The sequence below is a fragment of the Tachysurus fulvidraco genome, chromosome 15 (genome assembly GCF_022655615.1).
Source record: "Tachysurus fulvidraco isolate hzauxx_2018 chromosome 15, HZAU_PFXX_2.0, whole genome shotgun sequence".
NCBI lineage: Eukaryota > Metazoa > Chordata > Actinopteri > Siluriformes > Bagridae > Tachysurus > Tachysurus fulvidraco.
This window is the reverse complement of record NC_062532.1, coordinates 13,706,210-13,718,468: the sequence shown is the minus strand read 5'-3', so window position 1 is coordinate 13,718,468 and position 12,259 is coordinate 13,706,210. Positions and strand designations below refer to the sequence as shown.

At 34.4% G+C, this 12,259-nt stretch overlaps 1 protein-coding gene across 6 annotated transcripts in view; it reads right to left on the bottom strand.

Annotated features, from left to right (window-relative positions):
• The window catches only part of ttyh2l (tweety homolog 2, like), a 42,576-nt gene extending 36,201 nt beyond the window's left edge, over positions 1-6,375 (bottom strand). For 3 of the 6 annotated variants that reach the window (XM_047801167.1, XM_047801168.1, XM_047801166.1), the window contains exon 1: positions 2,871-3,105. Coding sequence is in view for 2 of the 6 variants with exons in the window: in XM_027141425.2 (XP_026997226.2) it covers positions 5,981-6,109 (129 nt within the window). In the remaining 4 variants the exon portion in view is untranslated. Of the gene's footprint in view, positions 1-2,870; positions 3,106-5,980 lie in introns of those variants that run through there. The other 3 variants (XM_027141425.2, XM_027141424.2, XM_047801169.1) reach the window with 3 other exon arrangements.
• Positions 6,376-12,259: the final 5,884 nt, after the last annotated feature.

The window sequence follows — 12,259 nt, the reverse complement described above, 5'->3', positions numbered from 1 at the left end:
ACTAAGGGGTAATTAAAAATGAAAGGCTTTCTGTTCTCTTGTGAAGTTCATTTCAGTTACTTACTTTGGTAATTAATTCAAACAAATTAAACAAGTAGGCAATTACTGAAGTCATGTACAGAAGTAAGATAATCTGGTTAAAGCTAAAGTCATTTTACTATAGAAAACTAAAAAAACATTTTTTCATGCTTGAGGAATAAAAGTACATTTTTATTCTCTATCCCTTCTGTGTACATTGTATACTGTAAATATATTAAAATACCAGACTGACAATAGCATCATCACATTTAAGCATGAGAACAAGAGGTTTGTAGTAGGGATGCACTGATCCGATATTTTGGATCGGTATCGACGCATATCCAAGCATTTTGAGTGGATCGGGTATCGGTGGTGCGTGACCGAACAAAATCCAATACCAGGACACACCCACTTTTTATTTACTTCTGATGGCCATGCCCATGGTGGTTGATTAATGAATAGCAAACATCATAGACTATTGCTTGAACTTGAACTGAAAAATACACTTATATATTAAATTAGATTAATGAAAATATGTATATAAAATTTTATGGGTAATATGTTTTGTGTGTGTGTGTGTGTGTGGGGGGGTGTCCAGGGTGTATCCTGCCTTGATGCCCGATGATGCCTGAGATAGGCACAGGCTCCCCGTGACCCGAGAAGTTCGGAGAAGCGTTAGAAAATGAATGAATGAATGAATGAATGAATGAATGAATGAATGAATGTTGCACATCCGCCTGCGACAGACAGGCAAGTTTAGCAGGCACCCTTTCCATTTACCTCAGTGCGTTAAACATGTTGCTCATTTGGGTACAATGTTTACTGTTTAATACATTTTGTGTTGTGTTTCAAGAGTTCTAATTTAAGATTCACTTTAAAATATTGAATTTTCTAAAGAAAATAATTGAATTTAATAATTACAGTATATATGGTTTAGATTGTTATACCAACTCCTAAAAATAGTTTGCTATTGCATTAATACTTTTTTTTTAAGTTTCTTGTGTTTTCATTTTTCATCCATTTACATTTACAGCATTTGGCAGATGCCCTTATCCAGAGCGATGTACATAAGTGCTTAAATCTCTAATATTGAATACATTAATGCTGGCTCACTAGCTTACATACTTAAGAAACCATGAGTTTAAAACATTTGTTCAAAGTTACAATGAAAAAGTGTCGAAATTTATGGGTTTTTTTGTTTTGTTTTTTAAATGCAAAAGATAAGGAAAGAAGTGCTTCTTGAATAAGTAGGTCTTCAACCACCGCTTGAAAATAGCCAGTGACTCAGCTGTCCGGACCTCTAGGGGAAGTTCATTCCACCACCTTGGTGCCAGAGCAGAGAAGAGTCATGCAGTAATGGGCATTTTTGTATTTCTTTGCCAGAAACAAATAAATCTTAATAACTAAGAGAGTTGTATACACACTTTAGTTTTAAAGATAGAAAAGAACACAGATAGCGGATCGGTATCGGCCGATACTGGCAAACACCGGTATCAGAATCGGATCGGAAGAGAAAAAATGGTATCGGTGCATCCCTAGTTTGTATCCAAGCCTGCAATCTGTCAAACGTCTAATCGAATGTAGTATATTACAGTGTAAATCAACGAGGTGCTCTAAAAAGGAACTAAGGATTTCTTTCACTTTGGTGAGCTGATATGGGAGCAATTCTCAGCTCCGATTCAATGTAAATTGCACTTACAGTCTGATAACTCTTTTATCGTAAAGTATATATTTTTATGACATGGTAACAAGAATCAGCGGCTCTTGAGCTGAAGTGAATGTAAAGGGATGACAACACATTAAAACCATCACAGCAAACACTGTTACAGAGAGATAGGAGCAGAAATGCACAACACACACATACAGACTATATATAGAGAAAGAGCAAAACCGAGATGGAAATCACCCAGGTCTGGTTATAAACCTTACCACCAAATTATTACCACTTACAGCATTTACTAATTAATGATTCTAGTCTGCCTTATATAGTGAGAAGAACAGTCCATTAGCACATGCAAATAAAAATTACTGATACTTTAACAAAACAACTCAAGTCTGTCAAAACAGAGCATAGAATTGTGATCAGACTAAAACACAAACCAACTGTCACAGTCTGACCTTCAACACTGATCTACTATCTCATGCTACATTTAAAATGCTGACAATAACATAAGGCTACTAAATAAAAAAAAAACATGTGTATCTATACACATAGTGCACCAAAACAATTAAATACTCACTAAATTTAAAAACAAATAAAAAAAAAGAAAAAAAAACGCAACGGATAAACTGGTATAAGGAAAGAATTATTGTCAGATTGGTGTACAGTATATTGCTGATTTGATATGATTCTCTTGTATCAGCAAGCCTGAAGAAAATTAATTTATTTTTTACAATAATAAATAATAAATAATAAGAATAATAAATAACTTCATGTTATTTTCACCTATTTAATCTTATGTTGTGGAACATCCATAAGAAACGTTATTGCCTGTTATCCTTTTCCTTAGAGCAGATATAAACAGCTTATACCTCGCCAGGTTCTCTTTTTTCTTTCTTACTTGAAATTAAAGGTGGGGTCTCCATTGTTTGAAAGCCAATGTTGACATTTGAAATCAACAAAACAAACACGCCCCTAACCCAAATGAGTCCACCCCTGTATTTATAGCTCGGCCCACACATTCATACGTAAACCAGGCAACTAATGGAAAGAAATGTGTCTTTATCATAGCTGAAGGGAAGAACAATACGATTGCAGATAAACAAACAAGCAAAAATGGCACACAAGCATCATCATGCAAAGGACGGCATATATTAGTTCTGTGAAACAAAGCAAAACCAATGTTACTCACCTATCGAGAAGGAACTTTTGAGGGAAATGTCTTTTTAATACATACGACCATCTTTATTTAATATTTAATATGCAGCCAACTTTACTTAAATCTCTCGGCGTCCCATCACAGGCCTTCCAGCTCCTTCAGTTCTCTCCAGCACTGGAAAGCTGATCCTATATTAACACGGGTCCTACAGTGCTTCTTGCCTTATCGTAGGCCTTTCTTCGCTTAATGTTTTTATCCGCCATGTCAATGTTTCAGTCGCTTTCTGCTAATGTCACACATGTGCACTGAACACTCTCTCTGCCCATATTTACAAGACACGCCCATTTCTGCTCACTGGCTACACGTTAGTTTTGTTTTTGTTTTGTTTGGTGGCCCAACACAGTTTTCTGTAGCATCAAACCAGGAAGTGTAAAGTCCTCTGTCCTTAAAACTTTCTAGTAGAAAATATATTGACTGTTACATAAGAGTCTGCTTCCATAAATGTTACATAGATATTTTCCTTACACAATTTTCAATGACTATATATTTTACTGAGTTAAGTAACAAAACATCAGTTTATTATTAGTCTTAAATTATGCAGTGTCAGGCATACAAGTCCCTGTGAATGAGTTGTTACTATTAAAGAAAAATATGGCGTTAATCTAAAACTTTCTCAAAGCTGCTGTAAGGGAAAATAAATCAACACCTTATGGCCTATAAGCTTTGAGAATTCAACAGCGCAGTCACACATAAGTATATACGTAAAGGTAACAAAGATTTATGCATGTTTTTAAGAAAATAAATCTAGTGGCTGCTCATGAGAAGTGTATAAGCTTCAAAGAAAAGGCTTTGCATGGCTTAATGTAAAACAGCAAGAAACAGGATGGATTAAGGAAAAGATTAATGTACAGTCAAGCTCTGCTTCATATTGAGATTCTGTGCTCATTCCTTTTGAAAGCAGACTATAAGTTTTCTATGATAAATTACTTCTGAGAGAAACAGGATGCTCCGAGCTATTGCAGTTATGCCACAGTTAATTAACTTTAACAAATAACTAAATAATTTCAAAAAGTCCCAAAATAGATTTTACATCATGTATAAAATTTTCTCTTAACGTAATCATAACTAATGAACTACAACACGTTTTGTGAAGTCTGCATTTATTTTGCATGGGAGGCTAATGTAATAAAAAGTAGTGGAATATTTTGGGTTATAAAGACTCAAGCCACTTGTTAGCTCTGGTGTAAAAATAAAGAAGCAAATACAGAACACCAAACATGTTGCTGCTAATCTTTACCATCACTGATCAGACCATCACAACCAAATGTGCTTTTTGAACATTTCCTTTAAAAGTCTGTCCCCCCTTTGATGCTATAATAGCGTCAACACTTCAGGAAAGGTTTTCAACTGTTGTTAAGATGTTGAACTGATCACAAGGTCATGAGTTCAAATCCTAGCACCACTAAGCTGCCCAATCTCATCCCAAATGTGTACATAAGCATACATAAGCGTGTATATTTCTTATAAATATTTATTCTATTCAATATTGGGCAACTGATATAGTTCATGACCTGTGATGTGGTTGTTGTGTTGGTACTCCAATGTTAAGATATGTGGAATGCCTTCTTCATTTTATTTATGTCCCAGATGACTCAATATTTATTCACATATAAACAGAAACACTGCATGAGGTTACTGGCTTGCTCAGATGAAGTTACTGATCTAGGAGCAGTCTCTTACTTTTCCTCTTAAAGTAAGACATGACAGTAGACATTTTTAAGCCTTTAAGCTCCACCCACTTGACTTTACAGCATCATATCTTACATCCTTTAAAAGCTTATTTCCTGATATTTATGTGCATTTATGTTATTATCATATAAAAATAATGTTATCATATTATATACATGCATACATTCATAAAGCTTACAAACCACTAACTACAATGAAAAGCTTCGTTTATAGCTGATAAAAAACTTTATTCCTACTGACCTATTGAAAATATATGTAAAAACAAATTTATAAAAATTCTGATAAATAAAATATATATTTTCAATTTATGTTATATATATATATATATATATATATATATATATATATATATATATATATATATATATATATATATATATATATATATTACAATTACACCCCCAGTGTCACCCATATGTGGATGGGTTCCCCCTTTGAGTCCGGTTCCTCTCAAGGTTTCTTCCTTTACCAATTTAAGGGAGTTTTTCCTTGCCACTGCTGCCTGAGTCACCTCAGACTTGCTCATAGGGGAATAAATACATGCACATTGTGAACTATATATATCTAATAATAATCTTGAATTTTTATTCTGTTAATTATTTTTCTTTTATTAATCCTTATTTCTTTTATTATTCCTTATGTTTACCTTCTGCTCTATATTTATGTTCTGTAAAGCTGCTTTGAGACAATGTCTATTGTAAAAAGCGCTATACATATAAAATTGAATTGAATTGAATATATATATATATATATATATATATATATATATATATATATATATACACACACACACACATATATATATATATATATATATATATATATATATATATATATATAGTTTTTTTAACAAACTTTTTTCTAAAAGAATTTATAGTGTGTAATTTTATTCCTTTTATATTTTATTCCTGATATATGGCTTATTAGGTATGCAAATGTATGCATATTTAATTCGATCAAGCGTAATGTACATAAACGTTCAACAAAACGTCGAATTCAACAAAAAAAATACTTGCGAGAGTTTATAAAACAAAAAAAAATATATATTTAATCCTTCGATTTTTTTTTTCATTGAACAGCTGAACAGTTTATGCTTTTTTCCAACATAAACAATAAGATAAAAAGTATCCATGTAAAGTATATTACGTCCTTGTCCTTACTTTTAAGCAAAAATAGTAGCAACACACGTGAAGCTATTTTTATGCTACAAAAAAAGTTTGAAGACTCGTTGGCCTGAAAGCCCAGATACTGATGCAGGCGGTCACGCGCTCTCTCCTGAGACACAGAAACCAGCACGCGCTTCATTTTACTGACAAATTAGCCACTTAGCTAACTGTCATATTTACCGTATTAACCTTCAGTTAACGTATGATGTAAATAAATATCAAACTAACCTGCTGGTAGTTTACTTCCCCGGGTTTAAAGGCACTATCAACGGATTGTAAATGGAAATTAACGTGTGGGAAGTTGTGAAGCCAGTAAGTCCACCACGGAGCGACGTAGTCCTGTCGAGCGGACGCCATCCTGACTAAACAAATCCTCTTTCTGCAAGTTTGAATCAATTAAAACGAACAAAACGATTAAAGTCTGCGCTCTCTCATGTATCAGAGCAGTGGGAAACGCTGCCTGAACGCATTTCCTCTTTTTAACACAACACACAGGAGCACCTAGACTTGGACTACATCCGTTATCCCATGGTTTATTCGGAGCGCTTGTTAAAGACTGATCGGAGCTCAGTGAACTTGGCTCAGGACCACTTGCCTGCTCCGCGCGCGTCCCGTGGCGACTGCAACGCGCATGCGCAGCAGGAAGCGCAAGTTGGACAATTTAGCACCAGAAATTTAGAGTTATTATTTAGGGTTTTTTCAATAATCCTCCAGAGATCCTCCTGAAAAGTCTATATATATATATATATATATATATATATATATATATATATATATATATATATATATATGTATATATTTATATATAGTTGTGTGTGTGTGTGTGTGTGTGTGTGTGTGTGTGTGTGTGTGTGTGTGTGTGTGTGTGTGTGTGTGTGTGTGTGTGTGTGCCTCTGTACAGATTTTATAAAAAATTACCAGCAAAGTAAAAATCTTTTGTTCAAATGTAGAATTAAAAGTATCATGAAACAGTTTAGGCTGAAGAAGACGAGTCTTGGGTCAAAATTTAGGGAATAGAAAGAGTTCACTCATATCAGTGAGCTGATTCAAATACTCTGACTCCCTGAAAAAAATTGAGAATGAATCGTGTAACCTGCGATGGACTGGTGTGCCACCATGTGTACCTCACACTTAGTATTCAGAAGAGATATGCTCTTGATCCCCCATGACCATTACTAGGGAAAATCGTAGTAAATATGAATGAATAATTAAATATCTGTTCTACGCCACTAGATATTGCCTATTTTTGGTCATTACTTTCGAATACTCAAGGGACTCAATCACAGTACCATCAGTCATGATTTGTATTAACATGATTTTCATATGATCTAGTAATTATGCATGAATTACATCAGAGTAATCACTCTATCAGAGATCTAACTTGTGCCCAGCATTGGGGTATAAAAGTTTTATTCAAGAATGGTGACAACTTGCATATGCCATCTTTAGAACTTGATTTGAACGAGCACATAAAATTTTCAATTTAATCACACAGTGTTTATCTAAGCACAGTTGGACATTTATAAATATTGTAGAAGTTCAAAAAATCAGAAATTTGAAATGTGGAGCACAGAGATGCGGTCTAGCGTGTTTGAAATACAGTGCAAGTTTTAAAGGACACTGTGAGATTGCATCGCAAAAGACCGATTTATTGTATCCAGGTCACGTCGAGTCTCAACGGATCGGGGTATTAGGCCATATCAAAATCCATTCCTTAGGCTGTCTCACAGATATGGCGCTCTCATTGCAAGAGAGAGACTGAAATGCTGCCTTTAGGCATGTTATCAAAGAACAGTCTTTGCATAAATAAATTAACTGACCTTCACATAAAATGAACAGGACACTGGTCATGTTATTTAAAATCCATTTGACCCCTATGAGGTCAACCCATCTTACCTTTCCTTGAACTCATTCTCATCTTACATTCGTCACATTGGTTTGCATTTGTGGAGCATCTTCATTGGTACTGTGTTGATGTTTTTTTCCAGTATGATATTCCATAAATCCTGGAGACACAACTGTCTATTTCATCCCACTGTATAAAGACACAACAGCAATGTATTAAAAATGTACTTTAGATTTTTGACTGTAAAATAAACTGCACATCCATTTCATGTCTTTGCTTAATACTCTTTCCTCAATGCCCTCTTTTAATAATATACATGTACTGATTGTTTACTTAGAAAACATATGTATAATTTATCTTGACTCAGATGGTGCCGCATTTACAGGCAATTAATTACATTAGGGCTGTCACTTTGAGCATCATTGCCCAAAATGCATCATCCTATTATATGCATCATAATATTTGGGTACTATAGTGCCCTGACATTACCACTACAGCATTCTGGGTCTTATAGTGCACTGACATTAACACTACAGCATTCTGGGTCCTATAGTGCACTGACATTAACACTACAGCATTCTGGGTCCTATAGTGCACTGACATTACCACTATAGCATTCTGGGTCCTATAGTGCACTGACATTACCACTACAACCAGGAAGGAGTGTTGTGCTATTAATAATTAATAATTCAGTGAAAGCAGAAATGTGTGCCCACCTCGAGAGTGGAGCTAAAATCTCCCACAGGTTCTGAGTACAGTCATGCTGAGTGACAGATGAGCTTGGAAGTGAAAGAAATCCCAGGCATCTGGAGCCAAAGTAATGAGATTTGAGCACAAGTAAACAAAAGCTAATAATACAAAATTACAACCAACAGAGTGGGAAAATCAAAGCCTGTAAAATTGACCCAGTTCCTCTTCATAAACTTTTTTGAAGAAAAGTGGGAAAGTTGTGAGCATGATTCATCATAGATCATTTAAACAGACTTAGATCCTGTTGTATAAGGTCATCAGGTATGCCAAGGCAGGACATCAGATTAATTATAGGTGCTGACCCCACGGACAAGGTTGTTCAAGGTTGACATCTGCTGGACAAAACAGGCAGTTCAAATAATTACTGCCAAACCCTTGGTAATACAGTACCATTGATGAGCGCCACTATTGTATACACAAACCTGTATAATGCACAATGTAGCAATGAGAGACAAAGATCTACCGTTTGCTCTGAAATTTTAAAGAGTTGTATAAACCTAACTTTTTAAGTGAGCCTTAAATATTAATGCATTTCTGACACTGGAGATAAAACATTTATTCTTTAGCGCATGGGGTAGTTTCTGTATTTTATCTTCTAAACTGTTTTACACTCACAAAATCCTAATCCTGAATAAGAAATATTTTAATGATTATAATTTATTCATGACATGAGTGGAAAAAAATTCTTCCCTATTACTGCAAATTTAAAAACATATGCCTATGTATATGTTTTCGTATGAGTTAACCCATGCATACATGCATTTATTGTCAGAGAGTGTATGCATGCTTGTTTATGAACTGTTGCAAAGGAAGAGTATGTGAAAGAGAATGGCAAAGCTGAAGTCATCAGCTTTGTCTGCTTTCAAGGTCATCAGTCATCTGAGTAATATTTTCGAAGTGATAGCACTGAATTTCAAATATTGGTTGGTGAGTCCCTATATTGTCCCTCTCTGTCCTTGACTTGCCACAGAGCTTCTAAAGGATGCGTATATTAGGTTGAATGGACCGAGTTATCCAGTCTTATAAGCTTCACATAGAGAAGCTCACTCTTATATGGATCTTTGATTTTATATATAATTTTTTTTTTTAATAAAATGTTAGTTTCTTCTTTTTAATCTTTTTATTCAAATGAATGCACATTTTATGCAATGCAATGGATATAATTGCAATTTGGGAATGCAATTTCATGTATGCAATGGAAATAATTTGGGCTAAATCAGGTATCTAAATCCTACAAGTTCTGTATGGAATAATAAAATATAATGAAATATGCTGTTATACAAAAATAATTGTATAAACAGAAATAATAATAAGCGAAATAAATTTATTCAAAAAGTGCATTTATTCTGCTTATAACTTATACATCACGATTACAATTAGAATCATTAATTTATGAACAAACATCTTGTCATCATTTTTAACCATTAAAAATAAACTGCAAAAATGTGCATTTAATGCTGTAAAATATCTAGGATATTCCTATAAGTCAGTTACTGTCACACATTAAAACAGCAATAAGCACTTGATCCAAAGTCCTTTGTCCTGAAAACTCTTCCATGGTGGAAAAAATACAGACTTACAAATCTCTGACACCAGAGACACCTTCTATAAAGGTTAAACAAACATGTAGCATATCAGTAATTTTCTTTATATTTAAAAAAAAATCATTGCAAATTATGTATGTCGATCATCCCCAGATCAAGTTGCTGTGCATGTGTATGTGATACCATAAAGACACTATTCTATAGCTTTACTTTAGATGCTATATTAGATGTGATGAGTGTACTGTTGAGAGTGCTGCAGTGTTATAAAAAAAAAAAAACCTCTTACTAATCAGATTTAAGAATCCAAATTCTTATATGCTTGAATACTTGAATGTTACAGAGGTTAAGGTTACGGATTGAGGTGGAATTTGTATACTGTTAACACATTTGTGGGCATGTGGTAGCCTAGTGGTTAAGTGGTCAGAAGGTTGTGAGTTCAATCCCAGGTCCACCAAGCTGCCACTGTTGGGTTCCCGAGCAAGGCCCCAAACCCTTAATTGCTCAGCTGTATAAAAATGAGATAATGTAACTCGCTCTAGATAAGGGCATCTGCCAAATGCTGGAAATGTACATTTGCTTGTGAGTTTATAATGTTAGCGATGAATGAGAAAATTACCTCTCCAATGCTCACAAATGTCTCACAGTTGGAAGTGGAGAATTACATGTTCCATCAAACACAGGTTCCTTTTTATCTCCTGCTGGATGTTGATGTTCACAGTAAGACTGAAGAACAGTCCAATTTCGAGCAATTTCTCATTACAGTCATATTCACATAGCAATTATATTACCTCAGTACATCCATGTGCCACAATTCTAGACAATACTTTATGCATACTTAATAAATCAGTGATATTCCAGTATATATTTGTGCATTTTAATGCAGAGCAACATAAGTAACATAAGTAAGCTGGCAAACTATTAACACTGAACATCTGGGTAGCTCTTAAAAAGTAAGGCATTACTTCATGTCTTCCTAAATACTTTAAAAGGAACAAGGTATATAACTTATTAAACAACATTTTCTTACCACTCTGCCTAATAATAATAGATATAATAAGGATGGGATATTTGCTTGCATTTTGCAGTTGGTCCTAAAATATAAATTCTCTTCCATGAATTCATTATTTTAAAGAGTTTTTCAGATCGTATCATAAGAACCCTTGAGAAACCCATGGAATTTGTTATCATAATTTGTATTTCAGTCCCCATGATTTAAATAATATATATTCATAGACTTTTTTAGTAATTACAGAACAACTAATAAAAGCTGTAAGGTGTACACTTCCAAGAATTTGAAATATATCTCTGAAGTGTCTGGGAATTTAAAGATATACTATTCTTTAATATATAAGATTTTAAAAAATGGCTTATGTGTTTATGTAGGCTAGTAATACAGCCTGAGAGTGAGAACAGACCAAAGAACCTGGCAAAAATGAATTAACACAGAAACTACACACACACACACACACACACACACACACACACACACACACACACACACACACACACACACACACACACACACACACACACACACACGAGAAAAAAATGCTAGAATGGGTCTTAGATCTTTTAACCACTCAAAAAAATATTTATATGTGAATACTTCATTATGTTTAAATGTAGGCACGGTATTTCTGCCTACACAGTATTTCAAGGCTAAGGTTATATCTCATATGGAGTTGATAGCATTTGTATTTATTTCTTTAACTAATTGACTCAGGAAGCCTGAATCAGAGGCACTTTCACCAAGGTCACTATGACTGATTAAAGTGCATGTCGTGTTGAAAGAAAAGTCACCTGACCAAGTCGTATAGTCACATTTGGTCTTATATTCTGTTTGTGAAACATTTGTTCTTGCTATACTTTTGTATCAGAAAGTACACTGCCGTAGTAAAGACCTTTACTTTTTCTTTGAGTCCTAAATCCTTTTGAGGTATGGCATGTGGCTTAAACCTATAAATATAAATGAAGATCTACGCATGCAGTTTCAACCCCTCAATATTCCCCAAAGCTGTATTAAAGGATAAATGCTGTTGTAGCGTACTCCACTAGCCACTCTGAATCAGAGCACTTTGTTCAGCCCAAGCTGTTATCCTCTGCTGTATTAGTTCATTTATGGGCTAAACGGCTACAGAGAACTCAGATTTTATTTTTTGAGTAGCACTGTCAAAATATGGAATTAGTTTAAGTCACATGCCCATATGTGCTCTTATTTTAAGCTTGTTCTACTTTTTAAAATTACTTGTGAATTAATCCAAATGATATTTAGACAGCGCTCTGCAAATGTGAGAGTGTCTTTTTAATTGTACAGTACCTCTCTGCTTTGCTACTACTGTTGTGCCACAGCCAGTCTCCTTTCTAGTC